The sequence below is a fragment of the Diadema antillarum genome, unplaced genomic scaffold (assembly GCF_040938485.1).
Source record: "Diadema antillarum isolate AM-2024a unplaced genomic scaffold, OU_Dant_1.0 seq00001573_RagTag, whole genome shotgun sequence".
In the NCBI taxonomy this organism is placed as follows: Eukaryota; Metazoa; Echinodermata; class Echinoidea; order Diadematoida; family Diadematidae; genus Diadema; species Diadema antillarum.
In genome coordinates, this window is record NW_027272293.1 from 660472 (window position 1) to 673265 (window position 12794).

Sequence of the window (12794 nt, forward strand, 5' to 3'; positions counted from 1 at the left end):
TCAGTTTATTGATTCTTGACTTATATCATGAATGTGATGAATAATCCTACGAACGCACTGTCCAGATTTGGATGCATTTCAATTTTCCGCCCCTTGCGCCATGACCACGACTATCACATGGAATGAGAGTCACTTATTGTGTCATTTGTTCGGATAAGTGTTCAGCTTGCTTGATAGTGCATCACCTCTGAGATAGATTAATTTCATAAAGTTTTATTTAATACACACACACAAAAAAATCTTGTCATCATTAGTCATGATTTTCAAGGAAGAGCGTCAAATCTCTACAAATAATTTCAAAGATTAGCGTCCTTTCCGAAAGCCTTTTTTTGCAGACTGTTTTGTCGGCGACAGCTGTGAGGAACTCTGTTATGGGTTAGTCAAATGCTACGCATTACCAGTAAAGAGACACAAATGACTTCAAATGTGTTAGGATTTATTATGTTTTCAACGTGTGTCTATTTGAATTGAAATATATATAAACTTTTAGAAACTAACTTTCAGACAGAAGATTTTCATTTCAAGTACTGATCAAAATACCGCTCATATCATGTGAGCACCCCCGCGCCCCAAGCCAGGCACCCGGGAGATAATCCTCGATTAATGCTGCTGCTCCACATGTGATCTCTCCCTTAATAGCATTCTACTACAATGTACAAGTCTTTAGTGTACGTGTACTTTCCGTCTACGAGTCACACCGCGTGGTTGCTTAATATCTCACAATAAAACTTCATCTTCGGCAAGCTTGGGCTAGACTTCAATCCCATAGGTAACTGTAAACAAAAACACATACTACATCACATCGTGTTGATGCTGTAATGATTACGTTTTCAAAACTTTTTTTTAACTTACATAATACTGTATGTACACGGGACAATAGATATCCTAATATTTAAGACTGACATTTCTTCATTCATAAATAATGTCAGCAGATCTAACATTCTCGTTGTTGTTGTTTTTTTAAATTAACGTCTCACATAGAATTTAGATGAAAAGCTGTATGGATAACCGATATAATCATCATAGTCCTCACAAAATATACATTTCTGAAAAATGCTACGAGTAAGATACACTGTTTCTTTGGACATCACTTGGATTACCCTTCCATTGATGCTTTCGAGCGACAGACATAATTAGAGAAATATATACTGTATTCTCGACACCAAAGTAATATTCGTACCACATATTTTATTCTATAGAGAAGACGTGAAGAGAGAGGTAGGGAGAGGGGGGATGGGAAAGAAATCACCTCACAAAACATACTTGATATATCTGAAAAATCAAGCATCAACGTGTAGGGTTAAACTCCAGAAAAAAGTTTCATGATCTGATGTAACGCGCCACATCTCCAGCGCCATATCAACTTAGTGTCTTATATCAGAGATGCCGATTGCTTTATCGAGGCGCACCTAATAGTCCTATGAGACCCTCTCTCCAATAGTTATCACAATGGCATCATCACACGTTTCCTTATGTCAGTAGACCAAGAGCTGGCCCTTTACATAGAGAAGGAGAGAGTGGTGTGCTCTGTTGACTTGAAATGCACATCAGTGGGTAAAAGGTGTCACAGCCAGAAATACTCATATAGGAAAATATGTTTATATTATCGCTCTTTATTGTCACGAGGACTCGGTAGAGAGCGCCCTCGATTGGCCCCTCTACGACACACCGGCCGCGTGTGACGACAGATGCCCGCTTCTCACTGTCCATCAGCAGGTTCTTGCGTCCACTTCGCGACCAGTCCTGGTAGCACACCTGCGATGACGTCACAGTCCCCATACCTCACAGCTCTGCCTTGAGGATCATGTCTTTGCTGATGAAGGACTCTCGTTTGACGAACTTACTGAGCTTCTCACCCGTGAAGGCTAACAGGTGATACTTCTTTGTCTCCGTCAAGTCTTCAATGCCAAGATGCCGGTAAAGCTGACGTACCTCGGTGTTCCACTCGACCACGCAGGCCTGGATGCACTTACAGCCACGGTCTACCGCCATCTATCGACAAAAGGATTGTAGAGGGGAAATACTCGGTAGTAAATATCTTTATTCACTGGTTCATTGGACCAGGTCCTATTAAGATACGAAAGGTTACCCATAATTGTGTCTTATTATTAAGTGCCTGCGTCAGACTGGTGTCTTGTTTCATGAAAATTTTCACTGCTCTTACGAAGCTTTCTGGTCATTTACACTTTTTTCTCGTCCTCATAAATTCTAAAATAGCAATCTTTGTCATAGACACCATACATGTACATGGACAGATTTCTTGATTCCGATGTGCACCCTATTTCTTTCTCAGTACATTTTGCATGTACAATGTAGTAGCTTTTTATAATTAAATATAACACAGTACTGACATATTGCAAGTACTAATAATTTTCTTTAATGACAAAAACACGGAGAAGTTTCACTGTTGGAAAGGTTTATTAAAAGGTGAATTTTCCTACAAATTTTACTAAAAGAGGATTTTTGGTGGTAATTTGAAAAAAAAAATCTATCGGAAAAGAGTTGGGCTTTTACAATAATTAAATGCATCAACATGATGTAGCCTAATGATTTACAAAGTTACGTAAAATTGCTGTGCATACTATCACTTTTGTGTGAACTCTGCATAATATCAACAGCACTCTAGCAAATTGCACAAAACATTAACATTTTCATTTCATATTGACGTCACAAAATAGTTTTTCATACTAACAGACATGATTCGTTTGTTTTGTCGGTTTTGTGTGTGTGTGTGTGTGTGTGTGTGTGTGTTTGGGGGGGGGGGAGGGAGGAGGTGTCCTCAGTTTATCAATACCAATGAATGCATTATTTTGTTTCTACGTGGTTTGCTTTGTGTTTTTCACTCAGAGGAACAGGTTACAGAGACCCCTGTGAGGTACTTACCTTGATGACTTTATGCATTAATGTTACTCCAAGACCCATCCCTGAAAGAGAAATTAGGGGGAAAAGAATATTAATGACATAACACACAGATTAGTTGGGCAGTTGAATGAAAAGTGAAGGCTGATATGTAAATAATTACAGATGTCCTTTGATTTGCTATCTCATAGCCGTATGTAAGTCTCCCATCAGGGCGAGCTGTAGTCTTCACTATGTCTTGTTTTGCTTTATGACGTCAGCTCCAACGAGCTTGAAAGAGTGAGATGTAACAAATTTTCCCCTAGAATTGGAAGCATGTGTATGTGTGTCTAACAATCTGCAGAAGCCTTGATGCGGTCGTTAGTGTGGGCGTGATGGCTGGCAGCCATCCCATATATCCCTGGGAACCAATTGGAAACGGAAGCCCCTGCCATCGACTCTCAATCGACGCGATACCGGATGTATTGGGATATAACATCTAATCAAGCCTAATTCCGGAGCGTCAAAATTATATTCGCTGTTTTGTGACCATGACCGTGTGATTGACGCTTTCCAGAAAGGCAGTGTACATGATAATTACCACAACGATATTCTAGCAGGTTAAACCTAGATACTGCATTGGAAAGTTCGTTCTGTTTCAAGTACGAATGATTAAATGCATCGGAAAATGCTTGATTCCATATCAGCGCTCATATTGCTCCACCTCGTCCAAGGCATTTATCACTATATGTCCCTGTATATTATGTCACATCTGTTGCATTCCATCCCTACACAGAAATAGATTTTTTAAAAAAGATACGGAAATAGTTAGGTATGAACGTGAAACAAATCATAGCAAAAGAGAAACAATCCCCATAATATACCTCACACTAGTGTGCATCGACCAAATCAGTGTACAGTATCTAATATATTACAAGTACGAGCCGTCCTGAATCATAATCATAATATATATTTTGTTTCATTCACATTTTTTTCCTGGTAAATCTAACGTCATGGTCAGGTTATCACGGGAAGATTTATGGTGTCTGCAAAATTAATTATCGAAATTCGAGTTTTCTTGTATTAAATCTACACATGAAAACTACTGTTTCGCGTCACTGAGAATATGCAGGTTATTAATAACGGGATACGCTATCATATCGCACATATGATTATTACAAACGTTCTGTTATTATATTGTATTCTCCGAGGAATAATAATACATATAGATTAGGTGTTCTGTACTTCGAGGTAATCCACTGTTTGATACTTAATAATAGAACCGTTCACAGAGACGTCGTCTCAGGGTTTGTTGAATAGAAAAGAAGAAAGCATACCTAGAACAAAAAAAAAAAAATCTTAATCTCTTTTTAATCCCTCTCCTATCTTTTGAGATATACCTTCGACCCAAGAGATCGATGCTGTAGTGTGGTTAGATGACCATGCCATGTTAAACCATCATCAATAACATCAAGAAACTTCGAGCTGTGCTTTTGTTCTATGGGGAAGTATTTTTTTTTATGTTCAATGGAATTGAGGTTTTTTAATTGCATTAAAAAAATGTGTTTTATTTATGCAAAAAGATACTCAGATGATATTCTCAGTATATCTTATCAATAGTCCAAAGTGCAAGCTGCGTATTAACGTTTCGATTTTATTGAGTGAGCGAAAAATGCTCGCATTGTCATCAAAATCACGAATGATCCCTATTGATGGATTTATGATGTCACAGTTACAAAAAGAAGTGGTTCCAAAATGGTGCCTTATGGGACTCCATGGCGGCATGCATGAATTTACACCATTGTATACATGTTACATATATAATATGTGATGAATGTTACTGTGACATAACAACGTTAGATAAGCTTGTGTAAATAACAATAAATCACGTGACACGTCTTCACCGTCACACCCCTCATAGACTCACCTAAAACTCGCTTGTCTCTCTAAATCCTCATGCTTCAAATTTGTTTTGTTTTGCACATTAACTCACACAGACAAGAATCAAAACAGCAGCAACAATCGAATGAACTTTTCTTGAAAGTGTGCAACTTTACTTCCTTGTGTTCTGGAGGTTTTTAGTATTCTTGTGACAGTGTGTGATCGATGACAGGATGAATTCTTCTTTCTTCTTGGCTCCTTCATTCTCCTTTCTTCTTCTCTTTTTTGTTTTTTGTTTTTTCCTTTGGTAACTCCCCTTAGTACGGCTTTTGTGTATGTGTGCATGTTTTTACACACATGTGGGGAATGTGTGTGTTTGTGTGCGTGTGTATGTGTGTTCATGGACCTAAAACGTTGTAGGTACATGGTGTGTTGTTGTTGTTGCTGCTGCACAGCTGTTTTTGTCATCATATTTTCGTGGTACACACGGTTCAATGAATATAGCGTGATATATTCGTGATAATTTCCTTCTCTGTACTTTGAAATAATTACTGTTTGCAATAGATTTCAAAGTACTTGTATTACAATTAACAGTATACTCTCGATGTACAGACAGATTTTGGCTGATATGTTGTTTGAACTTTATTTATTGATTTATCCACCTTTTATTAGCTCGGGTTTCAGTGGATCAATCTTTTCTATCGGAATTTTTTTGCGCACTGTGTTGATAAAGTAAAATGTACTGTATGCATCACACACGAGGCTCTGGAAAGGGACTTCAAAAGGAGAGCTCACCCCAGTACATGTGGGTAAAAAGTGAATGGTCTGAAATAACGTTTAAAATGACCATTTAAAACTGACCATGTCTTTTTCAGTGTATTCATTTCTTGGAATGTTATCAAGCTTTTGTGCGGCATTATGCCCCTTTAACTCACGTGTACTCACCAACGAGACATCGTTCTTTGCTTCACTCATTTTGTTGGCAGTATTTAGATCTTCCTTTGACTTCGTTCGACATTCGTTCTATTTATTCCAAAATGGTTTACTCTTTCAAATGTCAAGTAAAAAAGTCGCACACATATGTTGCCATGAGGTGCCTTTGTAATCCTTGCATATGACAACAATTTTTTTTTGAAAAAGTCTTTTTCTGAAAGGCGATTGATGACTTTGTTGAATGGGCATCACCCTTGTAATCTTTGAGGGAGTGCCATCCATAAAGAGATACCAATCTTTTTATCATCACCGTGGCGGAACAGGTGGATAAAAGTAACTGGTATTTTCCCATGCAAGCTGAGACAGAAAAAACCCTGGGGAAAAGGATGCACGAAAAGAACTCGTGGCTTCTAATCGCGTAAGGAATAACAAAAAGATATTTTTGGCGAGAGAAAAAGGATTAACGGTACGTGATTTTGTTGGGTGCTGTTCGTTATTCCGAAGGTTCGTTATTCCGAAGGTTCGTTAATCCGAAACACACAAATTCCCTACACCTAGAGGTTCGTTAATCGGAAAATGAAAAAGGGTTCGTTAATCCGAACATTTGAGGCGTTATTCCGAAGGTTCGTTAATCTGAAAATGAAATAGGGTTTGCTATTCCGAAGGCTCGTTTATCCGAAAATGAAATAGGGTTCGTTATTCCGAAGGTTCGTTGATCCGAAGTGATAAAGGGTCCGTAACGAACCTTCGGAACAACGAGCTTTGTTTCATTTTCGGATTAACGAACCTTATACAATCAAGGAATAACGAACCTTATTTCATTTTCGGATTAATGAACCTTCGGAATAACAAACCTCATCACATTTTCGGATTAACGAACCTTCGGAATGACGAATCTTCGGAATAACGAACCTTCGAAATAACGAGCTGTAACCATTTTGTTTGTATATCAATCTTACGGTTCTGTGAAACTGTGTAATAAGCCTATAGCTCATTAAACTATACACCACCGTACAAGAAGTTGACTAATGTGTGCCGATGTTGGCTTGACTTTTGGTATAATGTGCGGAAACTGCTGAATAAATGAACACAGCAGTCAAGGAGGCAGAAACTGACACTGTATAATTCATGTATTCATCAGTCAATGTCAAAGCAGTATCTTCAAATGAACAAAATGGTTAGTAGAATCTTTGATAAAACCCTTCGGCATTTGTTTCTTCTTATTCTCCTTCTTTGTCTTCTTCTTCTTTGCCTTCTTCCTCTTCTTCTTTCATTTGATTATGCATTCAGTTAAAGTGAGCTGGCGTTGCTTAATTTTGTCCTCTCCTCATCATGAAACTTGTCAGCTTAATTTTCACATTTTGGTCAGTTATCACCTTCTCGCATTCCTTTTAAAATTCAGTCGCTTATGTCATTATTTGCTTGAGGATTCAGAGTAGTTGTTGGCAAAGTTGGTCAGGTAACACCTATACCTGGACGTTCTTAAAAACCTGCAATAAAAGTCCCTACTTGGAAAAAGTATTACACAGTTACACGAGACAATGGTCCCATCTAAGGAAGAGGTTACATTTCATTCGCATGTGATGTATTCCATCAAACAAACACAAACAGTCACACACACACACACACACACACACACACATACACACACACATACACACTATCACACACTATTACACAATCACATGTAAGATGATGTAACCATCATACTAGCAGGAGAGACTAATTGTGGTTTTTGTTTTCCTTTTCTTTTTGTCTGAACGAATTCTCGGTTCCCATGTACACACACTCTTCAGCCAGTCTAAGCGTGACAATAGTTGCAAGCATGTAACCCTGGCTTGTAACATCGTTCTGATGCTATACAGTTCGTTTTCACTTTGCTTGTGGAGTGCCATTCGATCACACACCTGCCTTTCATAGCTGCACTCGTACTAGCTCATCTCGGAGTGAGGACCATACGATTAATATTTACCCAGGCTATACTGCCCCTGGTGTGTTTCTTCTGGAATGTACTGTACAAACGTAATGAGCTCCTTGACAAACAATTAACACAGAATGTATGATGAAGAGGGGAAAGTGAATATGTTATATAGTGCTTTTCTGAGTACCTCAAAGAACTACTCCATAAAGGGGATAGTATAATTTTGGTTGAGGTAAACATTCAGCTTTTAACTTTCTGTGTGATACCTAAAAACCACTTTATGAAATGTGGCAGAGAATACAATTCTAAGAGGAAGTCAAATTCTATTCAATTAAAAAGTCAATTCTAAAAGGAAACTGATGAAAATCTGTTTTGAAATGGCTGAGATATTCAAAAACAAAGCAAAACAAAGTGATCTTACTAAAAGATAGGTCTTACCTTTTATTAGGATCGATTTATCTGGGATAGCTCAGTTATTTCAATAGCCAATTTTCATCAAATAAACTTCTAATTCCTCTTACAACAGTTATTGTTTGCTCTTTCATATTTCCTTTAGAAGTTTCTCCTTGTTAAAAAAAAAGTCATTGTCAAAAAATATTGGAAACCTGAAGCCCCATCTCAATTGAAACTATACCATCCCTTTAATTCACTTACCGCGATACTCCCGTTTTATCCCTTTAATTCACTTACCGCGATACTCCCGTTCTACGAAGAGATCTTCAAAGTAGAGCATCTTGCCATTCCAAGAACAGAAGCCGTAGAAATAGAGGGCGTACCCGACGAGGCTACTCACTCCGTTGTCGATCTTCTCAAGAACGGCGCATTGGAAGACCGGGTCGGGACCAAAACCATCTCGTCTGAGATCTTGAGAGAGGGAGAGAAAAAAAAACAGTGGAGATCTCTGACAATTTTTATCTCACCTGATTTTATGCCCAATTGATCTTTACCTTTGTGATATATGCATTTTATGATTAGGTTGGCAGTCATCAAATAGACTGAACGTTATTGAAGATATTATGTGGGCTTATCAAACTGGATTATCCACTGGCAAGGTTGACTGCGCAAATTCGAGACATGACAAAACTAATGTCTGTCATATGCTCCGTCACTACACCTTTTGGCGCTTTAATTACCCTAATGACGATACACCCAATTTTCGTGCATTTGCGGAAGTCACTTATATACGCCATAAAAAAAGATAATTACTGCAGCTGATCTTGATGAGATTTTGTTGCTGTTATATTCGACACTAAAGTACTGAGGTAACCATGCTGTTAAAAGAGGTATTGAGGTGACTTAATTTGTTTCACGTCAAGCAGTAACTGTGACATCCCTCAGTCTTGTGGGTCATGTTTGTTATTCCGACGGTTATTTAATCAAAAAATGAAATACGGTACGCTCTTCCGAAGGTTCGTTAATCCGAAAATGTGAAGATAGTGCGTACTAACAACCGTTCAGACTTATGAACCTTTTTTTTTTCCTGTTTTCGGATTAACGATCCTTCGCAATAACAAATAACCTTATTTCATTTTCGGATAAACAAACCTTTCAGATAAGGAAGCTTATTTCATTTTCGGAGTAGCGAACCTTGGGAATAACGAAATGTAATCAAATTTGTTACCTATAAGCAAGAATGAATTGTATCTCCGCGGCACGATGAGTGAACAAATTTATCACTGTCAATACACTGCAATGGGAGTTTGCTTCTTTGCCAGCAAATTATATTATTGTAACATCACACGAGTAGGTTGATTTGTTGGTCTGTTCCATAATTCACACGTCCGCCTGTTGACCGACCTCCTGCTATGCGCAAAGATTATTCTGTCTTTCTACGTATCTGTCCCAAATTCGTTCGAGATTATTCTGTTCTGGTAAATGTATCGCCATTGGAAATGATCGATTACTCATACTGTGCGAGCTAACGAACATGCAAAAGCGTATTATGACGTTAATGGCGTTAACAAAGAAATAGCCTTCAGTGCAATCCCTCCGAGTTATTGTTTGGACAGGTCATCCCGAACTGACCAATGGCAACTTAATATAAAAAAAGAGATCGTTGATAGTTTCCCTTCTTTTCCATACTGTCGCGTTCGTATCACAACGAATTTTTATCACTTCATGTTATGATTAAATTACTGAATTATGACGAATCATAATTAATATTGATATCAGGTAGGAAAAAGCTTGTGTTAGGCTGTAATGCGGTTCGTGTTCGAAACTTTCAGGCGTGAAATTTTCGATCAACTAGTATGAAAGTGTCTGTTTTAAGTTGACCTTACCGTCGATGACGAAGATTTTGCGCTGTCGTAAAAGAAGGCTAGTCTGTTAAAGTCACGAATAAATATTTTTCATCACGACATATGAGTGCTGACTTAGTTTGCTCGAGTATTAGCAACCACAAATTTTTTTGTCAGAGGCAATTAAGTCCATGGCGCAACTTAACAGTAAAAATCAACGTATATAGGAGTAACTGAACCGCGAAAAGGTCGAAAGAAACTGAATCCTTGTCATGTCTTTCATATTCGTTACAAAAATACAGAATTGATGAGACGTCACTGTCCTTTGTTTGATCTGCTCCTCATTCATGACAAGTATTCATCTATGCAAATTATTCTTCATCGAGATGAGTAATACCAGACAGAATGTTAAACAAACACGTTAGAGAGGGAGAGAGAGAGGGGGGGGGGGGAGGGGAAGGGTGGTGGTTACAAGTAGACGTCACCTTGGACACCTTCGATTTGATTATGAATGGCGCATAATTAGCAGAGAATGTCACGTGACGGTGAGAATCAATCATAATTATGGTTGAGTTACGAGCACAACACCAGCATCTCTTAAAATTCCGGCGGTGATATGATTTACAGCCACGTGTGACCGAAGGGAAACATTATTATGTAGACCTTCCTAACTGACTTAAACAATAAAAGATTGACAAAAAGAAAAAAGAATGTCCTGCATTTGCGCAAGCTAAAAAAGCTTTGGATTTTTTAAGCCCCCCCCCCCAAAAAAAAAAAGAAAAAGAAGTAGATATCGTTCACACTCACATGGCGATGATGAGAATTTCTCCTATTTGTTCGTAACTGAGCAACAATATTTTTCTCCTTTTCACAGAGTCATCATTGCTAAATGATTTTAACATTACATCTACAAGTTACGGGGTGAAGAATATACATGTAATTTTCTAACCACCTCCTTATTTCAGTTAACCACATTCCACTCACATTTTGTTTCTCATTGATCACATTTGTTTATGGTTCACTACCCTTAACAGACGCTTGACGAATCAGGTCTGCAATTTTTAAATGCAGCATCCCCCATTACACGGGTGATTTGAAAAACATTGTACGTGTTCAACATAAAAATCCGTTAATGACAAATTTTTCTAGAACTTAGCGGCATGAGGGGAAGTAGTTGGCTTCCTGTCTTCACTCATCATCTGTGACCTACTCTTGACCTTCCAGGTGGCTTGATGTGATCCAGAAAAGTGATCTCCCTCACCCCCCCCCCACACACACACACCTCCATGTTCTCCCTGCCTGCTTCACTGCACTGACAGGGGTCTCAATCTTGAAATCCTGGCTGCCCTATGCTGCTACAAAGCTATCACTGTATGCCAGGGATACTAGGCTACTATCTTCAGAAACGCGAAACGGATGTGTTGGGTGTAAGTTTGCTCTTAAAACGTAATCAAACTTTTCTTCCTTATCTCCTATCCATCTCCATCTCAACATGATTTACTCAAAATGAGATGGCAGAGAGCAGTTTCTCTCTCCCATGAGTTAATCAAGTCATAATTTCATTATTGCGTATTCATTCTTGCGTCGAAGACTTTATGTTTATCATACCATTACGATTGGCGGGAAATGGACAAGATAATTATTAGCAGTATACACTCCCACTTACAGGGTATGAACTCTTTCACCTTTTTTCTGTCCATAGGTTGTGTTTGTTTGTTTGTTTGTTTTGTGTGTGGTTGCTTGTTTGTTTACTTGTGTTTGATCATACGAACTTACTGAAATACAATCAGCTAGCGACGAGACTTCCCTTACCCTCTGTGCGCCATGTTTATTTCCTGTCCATTATAGATTAGTATACTTAGGTACGAATATGAAATTTGTGCTCATTTTGACTCCATGGCACAAAAAGAGTTGAAGGAGAAGTGAGAATTGATCAACGATGGTTAATGAAGTAGCGACCTTCCGTGAGACTCACAGATAGTGAAAGGAAAAGGCCGTTGAAGGCTAATGCCAGGATTTCGGGCATGCGCATCACTACAACACCTGCAATTAATAATCATCATGCTGGGCAAAGCAAGGACACGTTGTTAGACATGCACTTATTCAGGTAGTGGAATCAATGTTCCAAATTGTATTGGTATTTACATTTACATACTGCCAGAAAGTGCAGAGGCTTTTCACGCTGGAAAGCATCGATCGAGAAGGAAGAGAGCTGGGGTGGGGAAAGAGGGGGGGGGGGGGGGGGGGGTAGAGGGGGAGACTCAATAAAACATGTGCTGATTTTTTTTTTTCAAGCACAGAGTTCGAACATGAAAAAATCGAACGTAATTATTACCACATCAAGAGTTTCCAAAAGGCCGACTTATATTTCTCTCGAGTACGTACCTAGCTATTCCATCAAGCTAAGCTATACATATTTAAAGCTGCACACACACTGAACTTTCTGGATGCTACGGATAACCTTTAGGGCCTATTAAAGGTTTGTCATGTGCAGTCATCACCAGCATTACTTACTTGAATATCTCCGTATTTTGATGTCAGTGACATTACTTTTTTTTCCTTTTTTTTTTGCCATTTGAACAACGACGTCAGGAAAACACCACACATTATAAAAAAAATCTTGTCGAACTGTGTAATATAGCGTACAGAGTTTGGGAGAATTGTATAAACACGGGATACTACAAGCATGTGATCCACGCCACACATACATTACGAGAATTTAGCTAACAGAGAACAAATGAGATTGTTATCACAGTATGACAAAAAGAGAACATAAAAATGTCCATATGAATGAGTGTAAGTCTCCTCACCTATAGCTTAGTTTACATTGGTATCTTGTTTATCGTCTTATTTACACTCTTACTTGCATGGCTAATAATTACGAGATATATTTCATGCTAACACAATTTGCAGAACACGATCATCTATTTGATATTTAAATCCATTTGGAGCACACAATATAGTCTTTGAATTACGCTACGTGC

At 38.4% G+C, this 12794-nt stretch overlaps 1 protein-coding gene across 1 annotated transcript in view; it reads right to left on the reverse strand.

The window, feature by feature from the left end:
- Nucleotides 1–1650: 1650 nt before the first annotated feature.
- LOC139710837 (thialysine N-epsilon-acetyltransferase-like) overlaps nucleotides 1651–12794 on the reverse strand; it is a 45395-nt gene continuing 34251 nt past the window's right edge. The window contains exons 2-4 of the mRNA XM_071622754.1: nucleotides 8264–8437; nucleotides 2884–2924; nucleotides 1651–1992 (exon numbers count right to left, since the gene is read on the reverse strand). Of these exons, the coding sequence (XP_071478855.1) occupies nucleotides 1783–1992; nucleotides 2884–2924; nucleotides 8264–8437 (425 nt within the window). The 3' untranslated portion in view covers nucleotides 1651–1782. The remainder of the gene's footprint in view (nucleotides 1993–2883; nucleotides 2925–8263; nucleotides 8438–12794) is intronic.